Raw genomic sequence first — 17,798 nt, 5'->3', positions numbered from 1 at the left:
ATGTGCCAGGAAGTGAGCAATGAGCTTTCGTACGAGATCTTACTGCCACCCTCCCCAAGGACCCTGGCAGCTGGGTCCTCTTAGTTCACCCATTTTATAGACAAGCAAACGGAGGCTTGGAGCAGTTGGGCAACTTTCTCAAGGTTACCCATTTAATAGGCAGTGGAGCTGAGATTTAGACCACATAATCTGACTCCGGATCCCATGCTCTTAGCCGCCACGTTAAATGGCCTCAAGGTTCTCATCTTGGGAGAGGAACAATATTTAGGTGCAGTGAGTGGTGTGCAGAGTTGAATGGATCAGCCCGGAGCCGCTGCTGAAGGTCTAGGGGTTGGGGGTCTCGTGGGCCAGGTGGTCAGTGGCAGTGGTGGGGGGGCGGGGACAGTGACCAAATGGAATCCAGCCTGGGTGGCTGCCTGGGTTGGGAGTCCTGAGGAAGGATGGAGGGTCTGGGCTTGGGGCAGGGCATGCATGGGCAGGACTGTCAGGGGTCCACGACAGCATCCACCTGACCATGGTGAGCCAAGGAGGGGCAGCGAGGAGCTCAGACTCGGGCCTGGGACACACTCAGCTCTCCCCCACACACCCCCTGCTTCAGGGCCACCATGTATGGTGGTACAGGTTGGGCACTGGACAAGGGCACTCTGGCCGAGGCACAGTGGTCTGCACGATAGACGTTCAGATTTGACTATTTCTATGACAGTTTTGTGACATAGAAGCAAAGTGTCTCGGGTAAAGGGCTCCTTGTTTCTAATCTCTACAGAGACCCCAACTAAGCCCGCCCTGTCCCGCCCGCCAGTCTGGGGGCAGTGGACGCAGCAGTCTTCCAGTCCTGGGCTCCAGCCTCAGCCTCTTTGCCTGGCGGCTGCGGACCCTTGGACGTGTTACCTAACCTCTCTGCATCTCAGCTTCCTGTTCTATAAAATGGGTACATGTCACCCCGTGAGGATTCATGAGAGAATCTTACTCACCGCCTGGCACGTAGTATTCCTGGCACATTCACCGCGTGCACTGTTCTTGTCCCCAGTCCCTAGGGTGAGCCTTGTCTCCCTCACATTCACTCCAGCCGAGGCCTCAGCTACGTCCTCAGCCCAGCCCCGCTTCCCCGTCCTCCTGGTGTCAGGGCCCTGGGCACACGATGTGGGAGACATGATTCCCCTGCTTTGGTCACCTTGATGCTTGGGCTGCGAGTCATCGTCCCCTCTCCCTGGGTAATGGCTGCTGTCACCATTTGTGTCCCCAGAGGAAGAGTGGCACCCAAGGGCCCCAGGGCTAGAGAGGACTCAGGTGCAGGCTCCTGGAAACCTGTGATGAGTGTCCTATGTGAGCTGTCGGCAGCGGTGTGATACCTGGGTTCACATGTAGCCGGGACCTTCGCCCCCTTCCCTGGACACCCAGGACTCACCCCCTCCTCCCACTGTCTCCACAGCTGCCACCAGAAGTGCGGCTGCAGGAGCTCCCTGCATTTCCCCGGGGACGTGTTTGCTGCTGCTGAGCGGGCTGGGGGCAGCCCTGCTCAGGGCCCCATGCCCTACCTGGATGATGACATCCCCTTGCTCAATGTGGAGGAGGAGCCAGGTGAGAGCTGGTGCGGGCCTCCCGCTGAGCCTGCCGGGGACCCAGGGGCTGCCTCGGCCAGGGGAAGTAGCCCTTGGCGAGCTGGTATGAGGACAGGCTGGTCCTGAGGGGAGGGCAGGACGAGATCCCCATCGAGCGTTTGGGCTTCCCTGGAGAGGGCAGGGACCAGGGTGGGCTCTGACCCGCTTCTGGGCCGGCCCTCTGACAGGCCGCTGCTCTGCCCTGGCAGTGTCGCTGGAGCTGGGAGACGCGTCCCTGGTGTCTGTGCCCCCCAAGGGCCTGCAGCCAGCCCCCGATGGGGGCAGCCGGGGGCAGCTCATCGCCCAGCTGCAGGAGCTGCTGCACCACTGGGTCCTGTGGTCGGCCGTCAAGAGCCGTTGGGTGATTGTGGGTAAGTGGGCTCTCCACTCTCCTTTCCCCCATCTTGCAGCTTCTCCCAGTGCCTAAGGCGTGGGGGACAGACCCCACCCCATGCAAAGAACGTGCAGGCATTGGGAGCCCACCCCTGTTCCCCAAATGAGCTAGAGGTCAGAAACCTGGGCTGGTGTCCCTCACTCTCGGAGCTTTACCCCGCTTCCTGTGTAGAATAAAGCTGCTTCCACGACAGCTGTTGCTTATTGAGCAGCTACTATGTGCCAGTTGTGAGGCTGGGCAGCAGAGCAGAGCGCCCAGTGCTTGGGCTCTGGATTTAGACCAGCTTGGCTAAGTTGGAATCCTAATTCTGCTGTGTACTAGCAGTGTCACTTTGACTGTGCCAGTTAGTCTGAGCCTCCGTTCCCTGTCCTATGAGTGAGGATAAGAATAGTATCTATCTACTAAGGCAGCTGTGAGGAAAGCCACAGCGTATGTAAAGAACTGAGCCCAGCGCAAGGCATGTAGTAAGTGCTCAACGAAAGTTAAGTGCTGCTATTGCTATTATTATCATTATTATCATCACTGCCTGTATTCAGGTCTGTGTAAGATCGAGTGGATATGCTGGCTGTTTACAGACTGTTAAGGGCTCTAAGGTGGTGGCTGGTTCTTGTCCAGGGATATGAGCTTATAGCTTACAGTCTGACCACCAATGACACATGTAACAACCGGCCCCTACCTCCAAGGGACGGACCCCTAGCAGCCTCACCCACAGGCTGGCACGCTGGGCCTTTGCCTGCTCCCTTGGGATACCTGCCCCCCCCTTCCCCATCCCGTCCCCATAGAGGGAGCGGCTCTTTCCCAGGGCTCTGGAAGCCCCAGCTGCGAATGCCTCCACCCCACCCCACCCCTGGCCCCAGCCCTGCCTAGCGCAGCATCCTTTCCTCGCAGGGCTCTTTGTCTCCATCCTCATCCTGTCCCTGGTGTTCGCCAGCCGGCTCCGCCCCGCCAGCCGGGCCCCGCTGCTCTTCCGGCCGGATACCAACATCCAGGTGCTGCTGGACCTCAAGTACAACTTGAGCGCCGAGGGCATCTCCTGCATCACCTGTTCAGGTGAGGGTTTCCTGCCAGGGTGTCCCCTGTGGGCCCCTGCCCCTTTTGGAGTCCACGTCTCCAAGACAAGAGATGTGAGGTCCAGGCTCCCCATCACAGTATGACCTCAGGCAAATCACCCCACCTCTAAGTGTTTTCACGTTTCATTAAACGAATACTTACTGGGTGCCAGCTGTGCTGGTGCTGGGGAGGCCGCAGTGGGCAGGACAGGCTTCTCGAGCTCAGGGAGTTCATTCCACTGCTGGGGCAGGCCATATAATAGTAGATCTGAGCTGTGGTGGACTAAAAGGAGGGTGACTGGGGAGCTCAGCATGAAGGCTTCTTCCTGGAGGAGGGAATGTCTAAGGCAAGACTGAGCCTGCCTGGGTGGCAGGGAGGGAGGGAAGGAGTTGACCAAGCTGGGAGAGGAGAGGAGAGAAGCTGTCTAGGCAGAGGCAAGCACCAGAATGGGAGGGACCAGGGCCAAGTCTGATGGAGGGAGTTGCAGGAGCTAAGGCTAGCCAGGCGGGCTGGGCCAGGGCCTGCTGTGGTACAGTGAGGAGTCTGGATTGTATCGTAATTGGCACTGGAAGCTAGCGGAGGGCTTTAAGCAGAGAAGGGCCAGCTGCTGTGTGGTCGGAGGGCCAGCGTGGAGCGTGGCTGGGAGCCCAGGTGGGAGTCTCGTGCAGTCATCTAGACAAGAGACAGTGGGGGCTGGAGCCGGTGTGGCCGATGATGACAGTGAAGACGCGAGGTTTTTAGGAGGTGAAACCCACAGGACTTGGTGATGGAGCGCGTGCCGGGGATGAGCTAAGAGGTGAGATGAAGATGTCTGCTTGCCTTAGAGTTAGTCTGATCCAGGCTCTCGTCTTACAGAGGGGAGCCTGAGGTTGGAGTTGGGGCGGGGGAAGTCGACCCAAGGTCATACAGCTTTGCCGGGTGGTTAGAAACCAAATGAGAAGACGCTTGGGTGACTGCTTCCAGCTCCCGGGGGAAGACCCGCTGACTGCTGTAATTGCCTTCATGTAATTAGGGTGGTGTTCAGATTAACCTGGCCTTCCCCTTGGTAAATGGCATTAGCTGAATGCATGATAATTGGCTGCAGCTCAGAGAGGTGCCCGAGGAGCCCCTCCTAAATTGGCCACATCCCCGCTCCTCTCCCACCTGCCTGGGCATCGAATTTCGCTCCAATGTCACTGCCGCTGCAAGGCCTCCCACCGTCCTTCAGGGCCTGTCTGCTCCCACTTCACAGATGGACAAACCCTGGGATGGTCCCGAAGTTCCTGGAAACATCTGGAGAAGGGCCAGGACCCCAGCCAGAGTCCAGCCCCAGCCCCTTGTATCTCTTAGCCTCTGAACTGCCTCTTAAAGGGGCCCTTCAGGCTGTAGCAAAAAGATTTTCGGCTTTAGGGCCAGACAAGACCCATCCTGATGGGGCTGTGCCTCTCACTTCCCCTGAAGGTCATGTAACCTCCCTGAACCTCTGCTTGCTTGGGGCAAAACAGGAGGTCCCCCTGTCTCTGCTAGTTGCTAACATGCCATTTCTAATTATTCCTGTTTATCAAGCATTCATCGCAAGCCAGACACGTTGCTAAGCGCCTGAGACGCAGCATCCCCTTTTGTCCCTCACCCACCCTCTGGAGGTACCCTCTGGGTGTCATCCCACTTGACAGAGGAGGGAAGTGAGGCGTGGTGAGGATGAGCAGGGTGGGCTGCGAGTGTCCTTCTCTGGATGGGGCTGGCAGGTTCTTTCCTTTGCCTCAAGATTCTTGTAAATTCAGCATTTGGCCTTTCTTCAGTTCCATCTAGTTTCTTTCAGACCCCTGATACCACCCCCTTCCCAAGCTGAGGGCCCTGGGGCCCATGTCCCTCAGGTCGTCTCTCTCCCAGCCTTGGCCGGGCCCAGCCAGGGAGGCCCTGCTGTCTGACACGGTGCGGGGGTTGGGGGGGGGGTGGGTAGGTCTGTTCCAGGAGAAGCCCCACAGCCTGCAGAACATCCGGACGTCCCTGGAGAAGAAGCAGCGGGGCTCAGGGGTGTCCTGGGCCGGCCGGCCTGAGGCCGCCCTACAGGGTCAGTGGGGAGTGTGCACTGGCTGGGTGGGGCAGTGGGAGGTCCTGGCACAAGGGTGCAGGGGCCCTGTGGGGAGAGCACATTAAATCCATGGTTTGATTCTCCTTCGGGAACAAAAGCCTGTGTTCTTGGGTCACCGTGGAAGGGTCGGTGCGGGGGTGAACCTGAGGCCCTTGTCCTTCGTCCCACCAGCTCTGTTCAGCCAGAACAGGGCGGCCCCTTCTTGCCGCCACCGCAGCCTGGCTTGTGGTGCACTGTGAACCGCCTTGTGTGGCAGATCCATCCTGAGTGTCTGGGGGCGGGCGGGGCGTCCTGAACACCTGGAGGCTGGCTTACCCCTGCTGGGGTCTCCATCAGATGTGGGATGCCAGGATGCATGTGGGAATAAACCCCCCACATGGGGCAGTTCTGCGTGTCCTTGTCATCGCACGGCCATCGTCCCCCCTCTGTGCCCACCATCCTCACCAGCAGCACACCCGCACCGTTCACGCCAGGCCTGGGCATCATTGTTGGCGTCACCTCCACGACCCTAGTTCCTCCTGGCACACCACCCCATGGCTCCCACCATCTCTGTCACTCCCTCTACCCGTGCTGCCACCCCATCCAGTGTCCACCACCACCTCCCCTCCATCTATACCTGCACCCCATCCAACGTCCACCACCACCTCCCCTCCATCTATACCTGCACCCCATCCAGTGTCCACCACCACCTCCCCTCCATCTATACCTGCACCCCATCCAGTGTCCACCACCACCTCCCCTCCATCTATACCTGCACCCCATCCAGTGTCCCCCACCACCTCCCCTCCATCTATACCTGCACCCCATCCAGTGTCCCCCACCACCTCCCCTCCATCTATACCTGCACCCCATCCAGTGTCCACCACCACCTCCCCTCCATCTATACCTGCACCCCATCCAGTGTCCCCCACCACCTCCCCTCCATCTATACCTCCACCCCATCCAATGTCCACCACCACCTCCCCTCCATCTATACCTGCACCCCATCCAGTGTCCCCCACCACTGCCCCTCCATCTATACCTGCACCCCATCCAGTGTCCACCAACAACAACTAGTCCCCCATCATTGCCATGGGCTCGGTCCGGTAGAGAGGAACAGAGCCACCATTCAGAGATGACCCCAAGGTCAGGCTCAGCTCCTCAGTCAGCAGAGCAGAGGCTGGGCTGTTGCAGGGTTAAGGGAAGCCAGTCGAGGTGATTGTCCCTCCTCCTCCCCTCATTTGTCCCTAGACTCCCCGGGCACTGTGTACGTCTCCAAGGTGAAGAGCAAAGGCCACCCGGCTGTCTACAGGTTCTCCCTCAACGCCAGCCTGCCTGGCCCTTGGCAGACTGTGTCCTCTGGGGACGGGGAGGTGCCCTCCTTCCAGGTGAGCCTGGCTGTTGTTAAGTGAGCTGCCACTACCAGGGGAGGGGGCCCTCAGTGCCACACTGGTGGGCACTGGCCACATGGGGGTGGGGGCAGGGCCTGCGAGGATGGAGCTGCTCCAGGCAGGTGAGGACCCTCTCCCACAGTCAGCCAGGCCTGCGGCAGGGACCTGCAGAGTGGTGAGAGCACGGGCTGCCGAGTCAGCCAGGCCTGGGTTCGAGTCCTGGCTCTGCCATTTGTAACCTGTGTGTCTTTGGGAGGATTATGTAGTCTCTCTGAGCCTCAGTTTCCTCATCTGTGATACAGGGACATGAAAGGTACCAGCCAGGGATGTTGGAGGTACGTGAGGCAAGGCCTGTGCGTTCTGTAACATCTGGAACATAGGAAGTGCCCAGTAAAATGGGAGCTGTTAGTTAGGTGGTTGTTCTCAGCCGTCTGTTCTAGCGCCCCAGAAAAGGGGCTCCCAGGGCCAACCCAGGCCTCTGATTTTTCCTCTCAGAAATGATTTGTGTTTCTTTAACATGTTACACCTCCTGGGTGACAGTTCCACATGTCAACTCATTTGTTCGGGGTTTATATTTCCATTCGAAAGATGGGGTGTGTGAGGCGTTCCCTGGCTGTGACCTTTGCACTGTGGTTCTCGCTGCCTGGAGGGCTTTCCTTCCAGCTTCATGCGTGGCTGGCTCCCCATTCAGCCCAAATGTCACCTCCTCCTAGGACCCTATCCTGACCATCCTTGCCAGTTTGGCCTCCTCTTCCACTGCCCCATTCGTCCTGTGCCTTATCGGCCTCATAGTTAATTCAAGGCCCTTCAAAGAATCTGAAGCCATCATAATTGGCAGCTCCAGGAGGGCAGGGACCAAGCCTGTCTGGCTCACAGCCACATCCTCAGAGCCCAGCTCAGGGCCTGGCTTGGAGTAGATCCTCAGTTGTAGGAAGGACTGAGGCTCAGAGAGGTAGGGAAGGATTTGCTCCGTCTTTAAACTTGAACCCAGGCCTCCTGCGCCTCTGCCCAGGTCTCTACCCCCCGACTCTGGGGGCTGGAATGGGGGCAGGGGGCGGCGAGCACTCCGAGGAGGGAGGGGACCGAGCCTGAGGCTGGGCCCAGGCCAAGGCAGCCTCCCAGAGTCACCTGTCTTGTCTCTGTCAATCCACTGCTTAGGTGTATAGAGCGCCTTTTGGTAACTTCACCAAGAAGCTGACCGCTTGTATGTCTACAGTAGGGCTGCTCCAGGCGGCGAGCCCCTCCGGCAGGTGGATGGTGACGACCTTGGCCTGCGACACCAAGCGGGGCTGGAAGTTTGACTTTAGCTTCTACGTGGCCGCCAAGGAGCACCAGCACACCCGGTAACAGCCTCGCAGATAAGTTGGTTTCCACCAGCCCGGCCCACTCGTTTGCCCCTCCCACGACACCTTTCGGAAACCCCAGTCCATTTCTACTCATCTGTTCAGATGCTTCTCGCCCAGGACTGGGGATCGGGGACGCCAAGACGCCAGGCCCGCAGTTCGCTCCCCCACCTGCTGCCTTCACTCTGCATGGCTCCCGCGGGAGGCGCAGCGGCTGTCTGGCCCCTCAGCACGCCAAGCAGTTCCCAGCTCAGAGCCTTTGTGTTCGCTATTCCCTGGGCCTAGGCTGCTTGCCCCTAGCTCCTCCCGGGATTGACTTGTTCTCAAGATTCAGGTCCTTACCCAGATGCCTACCCACCCCCAACAAGGTTTCCCTCCGTGGGGAAAATAGCCGCACCCACCTCTCCCCATACATCACCCCGCTGCTCTCATTCTGGCTTCTACCACCACCTGGAATCATACTGACCTACTGGTTTAGTACCTGTCCTTGCTCAGGAGCGCGCAGGCATCCTGCGTGAGCAGCTTACCGTTCTGTGCTGTGTCCCCTCACCCGGTGCTAGGTAGCGGGTGCTCAGGAAACACTTGCTGAGTAAATGAAGGAATGAATGAGTACACTCTGCATTCCTCTCCAAGGCACTACCCACGCTCTCAATACCTACAGTTAATTCAGAAAACAATTATTGAATGTTCCCCCTCCCTCGGACTGTAAGGTGATGGGAGAGAGCCCGTGTCTGTTGTCTTTACCTACTGAATACGCACGCCCTACCTGGTGCCTGGCATGAAGTAAGTCCCCGTGAACACCTAATGATCAACTGCACTCCGTGCCCCGGGGGTCTCTGAGCCAGCTGGGGCCATCTTTTCCCAGGTTCCCCCCGCCACGTTCTGACCACTGAGGCTGTGTCAGCCGAGGGCCTGTCTCGCATCCATTCATTCATTTAACACTGAGCACCGACTGTGAACGGGCACGGGGCTAGTGCTGGGGATGGGAAACAAGACAGATGTGACTCCTGCTCTCGGGAGACAGCACAGTGTCATTGCAAATTACAATACGTGCTCTGAAAGGAAGAGCGCACTGCTGCTGTGGTCCAGAGAACAGCAGCGCGGGGCCTGCACTGGTGACACCAGGGACCCACGGTCTCTGACAGGGCCTGGCCTCAGGACATTGAACGCCCACACGAGGCTGATGCCTGGGGCAGGGGGATGACCAAGATGGGCTCGCTGGGCCCTTCTGGCCTGGCACACCTCGGCTCGGGGCATGAGGGGGTCCCTCTGCCTCCCCTCCATGGTCGGGCTCACGCTGCACATACAGTAGCCACTGGGGTCAGGCTGCCTGGCTGAGCTTAGAACATTCTAGAAAGAGCCTTGAGCTACATCAAGTCCAGTGGTGAATAAGCTAACCGTGGAATCCTTTCTTCAAACAGAATCTTGAGGCTCTGTCACTGTTCAGATTAAAGTGGGGCAGGGGGCTTCTGAGCACCAACCCCCAAGGCTAGCCCTGGGGCCCCTTGAGGACCGTTTGGAAGCTGCTGGTCTCTTCCACCCCTCCTGCCACAGGCGAGGAGACACATGCAGAGAGGGGAAGTGCCTTGAGCAGGACCACAGGGTGGGCCTTGGCAGGGACGGGACTAGAACAGGTGTCCAAACCCCAGGCCTGAACCTAAGATTAAATCCCTGTGCTGGGGGAGCCCGAGACCGTCCCCTGCGCTCTTCCAGCCCCTGCTCACAGCCGCCTGTGCCTCCCCTCCCCCACTGCTCCCGGCCTTCCTGGCCTCAGTCCTGGCCTTGCCTCCTTTGCCTCCGCAGGAAGCTGTACTTTGCCCAGTCCCACAAGCCCCCTTTCCACGGGCGTGTGTGTGCGGCCCCTCCTGGCTGCCTGCTCGGCTCCAGCCCCGATGGGCCGACCAAAGGCTTCTTCTACGTGCCCAGCGAGAAAGGTACACGCGGGGAGGCCGCGACGGGGCCTTGGGAGGCTGGGCCCCTCCTTCCCATACAGCTGTGACTCCCTCCGCAGTGCCCAAGGCCCGCCCCTCTGCCACCTTCGGCTTCAACCCCTGCGTGAACACGGGCTGTGGGAAGCCGGCGGTGCGGCCGCTCGTGGACACGGGGGCCATGGTCTTCGTGGTCTTTGGCATCATTGGCATCAACCGCACGCGGCAGGTGGACAACCATGTCATCGGAGACCCGGTACGCGTGCCCACGTTGGGCAGATGCCAGAGGGCCCGGCCACACCAGGCTTGCAAGCTAGCGCCAGCCCAGGGCCCGCCGGCCCGGCTCCGCACACCCCCTCTCGGCTCCCTGGCTGCTCACCTGGCCCACAGGCTCCGCTACGCGGCCACATTTCTCTTGAGGACTGAGCAGCGTTGAGCTCTTAGAATCGCCCAGGAATCTGGGTACAGTGGGGCCTGAGCCAGCGGCCCCGCATCATTAGGGGTGGCACGGAGGTGAGGGCAGTACAGGTGTGCAAAGCCTCCCTGCCTTCCTCCTCCTGCACGGGGCCCTCCCTGTGCCCACAGCCCTTGCTGCGTGCCTCGGCCATGGTGCCCTCGCTCGGGGTGGTCTCCCCACCTTGTACGTTTTTGTGCCAGGGCTGGGCTCTTGGGCGTCGGACGGGAGAGGAACTGACACGGAGGTGTGACTAGGTCTGTGCCTGGCACTTGGTGGGTACTGAGACATGGTGGGAAGGACCGTGGACGTCGGTACTCTTGGTCATGACCCCTGCCTTGGGAAGTCAGCCTGGCTGGGTGTACAGGGTTTCAGACAGAAAGTAATTCGGGAGCCAGGTGGGGTCAGAGGAGATCTGTCCAGTCTGGATCGGGAGTCCGCAAGTGTTCAGAGGAGGGTTGGGGAGGCAGGGAGGAGAGGAGGCCCGCGCTGGAGGACAGGTGGGACTCGGCTGTGCCGAGGGAGAGGGGAAGGCAGGGAGCCCAGGTGAGCGCGTGGTGAGTAAGATCAAGGAGGGGAGGCTGAGGGGGCCCGTGCGGGTGGGCAGCAGTGGCAGCAGAGGTGCTGCCAGCGGCAGGGCAGAGCAGGCTCCGGCAGGACCGCGGGTGACCAGGCAGAGGGCTCCAAGTGCTGGCGACGACGGTTGCAGGAGCTGCCGGAGGTTCCTCCCCAGGGGTGGGGCCCAGGATTGAGTTCCCGACTCACTGAGCAGTCGCACTGGCTTGTGTCTCCTTGGGAAAGGGCAGCGTCATCTACGACAGCAGCTTTGACCTCTTCAAAGAAATCGGGCACCTGTGTCGCCTCTGCAAGGCCATCGCGGGGAACTCAGAGCTGGTGAAGCCGGGCGGGGCCCAGTGCCTGCCCTCAGGTGCGTGTGGGGGACCCGAGAGTGGACAGCCCCGAGGCGCATGTGCCTGGCGTGAGGGCATCTGCAGACATGTGTCCAAGCTTATGTGTGTCCACGCTAGGGTGGGGGGCGTGCGAATCTTCCAGATGAGAGCGGGCTCGTGCCTAAAGGTGAACTGGTGCAGAGCGGCATGGGCGTTGGCGGGGGTGTGGTGTGCAGGGCGCACCTGCAGGAGGAGCTTTTCCAGAACTGGGAGCGAGGCTGGGAGCCGGCACAGACAATGACCTGGGTCCGGCCAGGGCTCTTCCTGAGAAGGCATGAGATGTCAGTTTCTGCCCTGACGGCTAATAGGTGTTGTAGGTTTCCCGATGGCATTGCCAGTGGTTCCAGACACTTTTTAAACTAGGAGGTTGGGGGAAGGGTGCGTGCCCCTGTGCATACACACCCAGATGGGTAAGTACACATGCGCAGGCAGGATCGGGGGAAGAGGTGCTCCCTTCCCGGTCCCCGCCCCGACCCACCTCTCCCCTCTCCCCGCAGGCTACAGCATCTCCTCCTTCCTGCAGATGTTGCACCCTGAGTGCAAGGAGCTTCCTGAGCCCCACCTGCTCCCAGGGCAGCTGTCACACGGGGCCGTGGGCGTCAAGGATGGCCGAGTGCAGTGGATCTCCATGGCCTTCGAGTCGGTGAGCCCCGGGTGGGCCACCGGGTGCAGGGCAGTGTGCTGACCTCACAGAGTGCAGTGTCACCACGGGTCCCCGGACCTCATCCCAGATCAGAGCAGAGTGGCTGTTCTTCAGAGGGGAGGCTGAGGCCAAGAGGGGTGAAATTGCTTGTCCAAGGCCACGGGGTTGGTGAGCACCAGCAGCAAGTGCTAAACCCCGTCTGACCGCCAAGCTCGGCCTTTCTGCCACACGGGACACCACCCACCCCCCAGCACCCTCCCTCCCCGACAGCCCGAGGTCCACATCGTTTTCCGGGGGCAGGTGACAGTCCAGGACACTCCCCTCTGCCACTGTGAGGGGGCAGGTTTGGGACCACAGAGCCCCCGTGCTGGGCCCCCCCAGGAGAGATCGGAAGACAGGGGACCAGCCATTCGACACTTCACTGCTTCCTCTCTCACCCCCTAGGCTCTGCCAGGGAGACACCCATGCACACACACCCATGCACACACATGTGCACACACATATGCACACTTGCACACACGCACATCCCCGACCTGGGCATTGCGGGCCTGGCCCTAGCACTTGGCACTGTGAGACCTGCCAGGTCTGCCCCTGTTGCCTCCGTGCTGAGCCCCGGGGTCCAGTCCTGGCTCTGATCCTGCTGCGCTCTGTGTCCTTGAGCAAAACACGCATCCCCTCTAGCCTCCAGTTCCTCCTCTAAAGATGAGGGTTACGGCTCCCTGCCCGCCCTCTGGCAGTCATCGAGAAGCTAGGGTAGGTCAGTCACGTGAAGGTGTTGGGGAACGAGAATTCATGTGACAAGGGCGATTCTTGTTCTTCGGCCCCAGCCCTACTTTCTGTCCCACCACCTGTGCCACTCACTGCACGAGCAGCCAAACCCCTGGCCACCACGAGGAGAACCCAGACCCCCTCCCAGCCCTCAGTGAGCCCCAGGCTAACGCAGACACCACTTCAAAGCCCCACGTAGCTTTTTAAAATTGTGGTAAAATATACAGAATGAAATTGGCATTTAAACCATTTTTAAGTGTATAGTTCAGTAATATGAAGCATAGTCACAGCGTTGTGCACCGTCCATCTATAAAACCATCCATCTATAAAACTTCTTATCTTGCAACACTGAAACTGTCCCCATGAAACACGGACTCCCCAGGCACCCCCTCCCCCCACCACTGCTTTCTGCCCCCATGGATTTGACTACAGAGGCGGAATCCCACAGCGCTGTTCTTTTCGTGCTTGGTTCGTTTCACGTAGCACAGCGTTCTTCACATCCATCCATGTTGTAGCCGGCGTCTGAATTTCCCTCCTTTTTCAAAAAGGCCGAAGCCGCAGACAGTTGGAGGAGAGAATCCCTGCTCAGCCTCCCCCACCAGCACGCAGACACACACGTGCATACAGACACGCTGTACACTGGTTTGTGCTCAGGGAGAGCAGGATTGGACCAGCGAGGTAACATATATAAACGTTCCAGAGCTGGGCGCCGTGAACCAGACAGGTCACCTGCCCTCCCGGACTCACAGTCCAGCCAGGAGAGGAGGGGCAGGTTGCCGGGCAGTGACGAGAACTGTGATGGGGAAGCACTGAGGACTCGCAGAGCCCAGAAGATGACCATCTTGGGGCATCAAGGAAGGCTTCCTAGAGGAGACGGAAACCTCACGAGGCTTGAAGGAGGGGTGGGAGCAAGCTGTGCAGAGGGCAGAGGGACAGCATGGGCCGAGGGTGGGACGCGGAGCTGGGGGGCTCTGGAAGTTGGAGGTGGTTCTGTTGGAAAGGGACAGGGACTTTGCTTGAATGGGGACCTGCCGCTGCTGTGAGAGTCGCACGTGCACCCAGAGGCTGGTGGGAAGTGATCTCAGGTGGGCTCACCCTTCACACAGCGCACTCTCTTTGCAAGTGGCCAGAGGCCAGCTGCAGCTGGCACAGAGCAGACCAGCTATCACCAGGGCAGCAGCGTGGGCCACAGCTGCCCGCCTGTCTCACTGGCTCATGTCCCCGCAGACCACGTACAAGGGCAAGTCCTCCTTCCAGACCTACTCGGACTACCTGCGCTGGGAGAGCTTCCTGCAGCAGCAGCTGAAGACGGTCCCCGAGGGCTCAGCCCTGCACCACGGCTTCCAGACCTGTGAGCACTGGAAGCAGATCTTCATGGAGATCATAGGCAAGCGGCAGCCCAGCCCGCACCCCACAGGGTCCCGGTGGGGTGGGCGCTGGCAGCAGGGACACGGGGAGGTGACCTAGAGCAGGAAGGGCACGACCTGGCCTGTCTGAGCCACACTTGTCTTCTCAGTTCTGGCCGAGAGCCCTGGAGAAACTGGGATGACACAGTGGCCGGGAACACTGATCAGAGACCAGAGTTTGGGTCCCCTCCTGCTTGGGGGGCCACATTCTCTGATCCTGAATTAGGCCACCTAAAAAGTAATGGTAATGACCCTCATGGCAGTGGTCTCTCATTTGGAGCCCTTCTTGATGCCAAGCCCTGGCTGAGGCCTGACCTATGTTATCTCTTTAAACTCCAAACGAGGCCTAGGGAGTAGGTACTATCATTACCCCATTTTACAGATGAAGAAATGGGGGCGCAGAGAAGTCAAGCGGCTCACCCAGAGTGGCACAGCTGGCTGTGACGGTGCCCGTCTGCATAACCCCAGTATCTCTGGTCCATGAGGGTGAGGGGACTGTGGGTGCCCCCGGTGCAGCCCAGCTGAGGGCCCCCTCCTCTCCCTTCCAGGGGTGCAGAGCGCCCTGTACGGCCTGGCCCTCTCCTTGCTCATCTGTGTGGCTGCGGTGACCGTGTTCACCACCCACGTGCTGCTCCTGTTGCCCGTGCTCCTGAGCATCTTGGGTAAGTGGCCCGGGTGTCAGGAGCGGGCAGGGGTCTCGCTGGTGGCTTCCGGTCAGGAGGTTTCTCTCCACCCTTAACTGTCCCGTCTTTTCAGTGAAGGTTTCCTGACTCCCCACCCCAAGCAAAAAGAGCCTCTGTGACAGTCATTCATAGGACCATGTGCTCCCCGAGGGGAGCCAGGTGTCACCAGGGGGTAGCTCTCGTCCCAGGGACGTGTTGCTGCACTTGTCCCCTCTTTCAGCAGCCCCCCCCCAACCCAGCTCTCTCTGGCCCTGTCCCTACTCATCGCACCTGTCACCAGAGCTGGGGGCTCCACTGTAGACTTTACCACCTTCCCCAGGGGCCCTTAGAATTTGTCCAGCAATCCTCCAGGACTGTATGGGTGGGACCAGGTCCGAGCTGCCTCCCTGCCGCCTCCCGCGCCCCGTAGGCAGCGTCTGCCTCGTGGTGACCGTCATGTACTGGAGCGGCTGGGAGATGGGAGCCGTGGAAGCCATCTCCCTGTCCATCCTCGTCGGCTCCTCCGTGGATTACTGCGTGCATCTGGTCGAGGGCTATCTGCTGGCCGGAGAGAACCTGCCCCCACACCAGGCCGAGGTGAGCACCCTGCCTGCCCCACCGCTCCCCAGCAAATCTTCTCCCCCCTCGGTGCCAATGAGGACCCCCAAGGGTAGCTGGACACCCCTGGTTCCCAATGCCCAGCCAGGATGTATTCCAGGAGGCTCAGTTTCCAGGGCCATTCTCCACATCCAGGGGACTCAAGTTCTAAAGCAGCCCCGCCCAAGCATCGCTGTGGGTGGTGGGTGGTGGGCGGGCCCACTGCCCCCAGCCTCTGTCTCCCTGAGTGAGCATGAGGGGTTGAACCAGGCGATGTCCAAGGGCCCTTCCTGCTTCTCGGTTCCCTGAGTCTAAGTCTCACTCTGGAGCCCGGGAAGCAAGTCTGAGCCCTTCTAGCCGTGACCCTGAGGCCACCAACCCCTGCCCCCACTGGACCCTGTGGCTTAGGGAGGACATGCCCGTGTACCAGTGCCAAAACTAGCTCTGGGTCTCGTAAAGCTTTTGGCTTTTCTTAGTTTGGAATTGTGTTGGTGTGAAACATTCATAAATATGTAAATTAAATCGGTTATACATTTAGCTGCTCTTGGTCAGAAGAAGGAAATCAGTTCCAATCACGGCTCACATGTTTGAGGACCTACTGTGCAGTCATCAATGCTCTGGTTGTCATAGCCACATTTAACACGCCTACTGTGTGCTGTGCACCGTGAGCTGCTGCAGGGGAACCGCTTCAGCTTCACGCCAACCCCAGGGAGCAGGTGCTGTTATCACCCCCGTTCACGGAGGTGGAATGGGGAGCCCGTGAGGGCAAGGCTGGCCTTGGACAGCGATGCGTGTTCATCCCGGGTCCAAGCCCCCATTCCAAAGCCCCAGGCAGGGAGGCACCCCCTCCTGCTTCTGGGGCCCCAGCTTTCTCTCACCCACACCCAGGATGCCCACTCGCAGCGCCAGTGGCGGACGCTGGAGGCTGTGCGGCATGTGGGCGTGGCCATCGTCTCCAGCGCCCTCACCACAGTCATCGCCACCGTGCCCCTCTTCTTCTGCATCATCGCCCCGTTTGCCAAGTTTGGCAAGATCGTCGCACTCAACACTGGAGTCTCCATCCTCTACACGCTCACGGTCAGCACAGCCCTGCTCGGCATCATGGCGCCCGGCTCCTTCACCCGGACCAGGACTTCCTTCCTCAAAGCCCTGGGTGCCGTGCTCCTGGCAGGGGCCCTGGGGCTGGGCGCCTGCCTGCTGCTCCTCCAGAGCGGCTATAAGATCCCCCTGCCCGATGGGACCTCCCTATAGCCCTGGCACTACGTCCGGCTTTGCACACCTTTGGTCCAGTGGGTCGGGGACGAGATGCTCGTTCTCTGACCCCAGGGGCACTTTGTTCCCAGCTTGGCTACAGCTAGTTACGTTCCCAGGCCTGGGCCAGGCGACACTCACCTGTGTGACCCACACTGCCTTCATCTCAGTGCCAGCCACCGCCGGGTGGTCAAGCTGGCAGCCGCCCTGGACTATGCCTGGCGGCGGAAGAGACCAGCCTTCCCCCTGTGCCTGGTCACCATGAGGGTCAGGGGATCTTTTCAGGGGGCTTCCCTCGCGCACTGCCTCAGTGCTCACAAGAACTTTCTGATGTGGGTGTTACAGTTCCCCCATTCTGCAGATGTGAAAACCGAGGCATCAGGAGGCAAAGTGACTGACCTGTGGCGGCACAGCCAGAGCTGCCTCCTTCGGGGACTTTGCAGGAAGAGCACAGTGGGCGCAAGGGCAGGGCCTCGCACTCCCTGCCCCCGCCTCCCCATCAGTTTTACAGCGGCCAGTGCTGGGTGGTCCTGTGATCTTCCCCAGGGCTTTTAGTCCTGGCCGGGGAGCACGGAGGGACCGGCCTGGGGTACTGCATGTCCCACCCCTGGCCCCAGCCTCAAGGGGCTCCTGCTCTTTGGAAGCCATGGGGCCCCAGCACAGCCTTCCTTACAGATCTGAGCCCCTACCTCCCCCACCTGACTCTGGGGTTGGAATTTGGGGGAGGGGGCAGCCCCTGGGAGGGGGAGCTGGCCGTGCCTGCTGCCTGCTCACAGCAGATGGTTCTTATTAAAGTGAAATGAAACTGCAGACCGCTGCCATTAACACAAGCATTTTAAGCATCGCTGGCTCCATCGTATTCTTAAAATTGAAATAACTAAGTGTTCGCATGCCGCCCGGCCGGAACCTGGCACGAGGGGTGGGGCCGGGCCTGGAAGGAGATGGAGGTGGGGTGGAAGGTGCCAGACCCTCTGGGGAGCAGGGTCACAGAGTGCTGTGCAGGCTCAGGAGGCTGGGTACCACTGGGGGAGCACCGTGGGAGGGGGCCCGTGTGGCTCCCCACAGGGACGTCCCGTCGGCCCCTTCAGCGCGTCTGGTATTGTGCTGTGACCTTCTTCCTCGGGACAGACGTTGGCCCCTGGGCTTTCGGAAGCTGGACACAGACTGAGCTGGGACTAAACCCTTAGGGCGGGGTAGACATCCCTGAGGGTTGTCTCCAGATCAGCTCACCTGGTCATCTGTGAATACTGACCGGGGTCGGGGGGTGCTGGGCGTGCACGACAGACGCAGCACCATGTCCCCGCCCAGTGCAT

General features: G+C 60.1%; 1 protein-coding gene across 1 annotated transcript in view; it reads left to right on the top strand.

The window, feature by feature from the left end:
* DISP3 (dispatched RND transporter family member 3) overlaps positions 1–17,321 on the top strand; it is a 30,470-nt gene extending 13,149 nt beyond the window's left edge. The window contains exons 7-20 of the mRNA XM_033861857.2: positions 1,430–1,578; positions 1,808–1,969; positions 2,881–3,042; positions 4,982–5,092; positions 6,344–6,480; positions 7,642–7,826; positions 9,630–9,760; positions 9,838–10,010; positions 11,010–11,136; positions 11,656–11,801; positions 13,797–13,956; positions 14,524–14,637; positions 15,068–15,234; positions 16,123–17,321. Of these exons, the coding sequence (XP_033717748.1) occupies positions 1,430–1,578; positions 1,808–1,969; positions 2,881–3,042; positions 4,982–5,092; positions 6,344–6,480; positions 7,642–7,826; positions 9,630–9,760; positions 9,838–10,010; positions 11,010–11,136; positions 11,656–11,801; positions 13,797–13,956; positions 14,524–14,637; positions 15,068–15,234; positions 16,123–16,485 (2,287 nt within the window). The 3' untranslated portion in view covers positions 16,486–17,321. The remainder of the gene's footprint in view (positions 1–1,429; positions 1,579–1,807; positions 1,970–2,880; positions 3,043–4,981; positions 5,093–6,343; positions 6,481–7,641; positions 7,827–9,629; positions 9,761–9,837; positions 10,011–11,009; positions 11,137–11,655; positions 11,802–13,796; positions 13,957–14,523; positions 14,638–15,067; positions 15,235–16,122) is intronic.
* Positions 17,322–17,798: the final 477 nt, after the last annotated feature.

This window comes from Tursiops truncatus, chromosome 1 (assembly GCF_011762595.2).
Source record: "Tursiops truncatus isolate mTurTru1 chromosome 1, mTurTru1.mat.Y, whole genome shotgun sequence".
Lineage (NCBI taxonomy): Eukaryota > Metazoa > Chordata > Mammalia > Artiodactyla > Delphinidae > Tursiops > Tursiops truncatus.
This window is presented reverse-complemented; position numbering and strand designations above follow the sequence as displayed.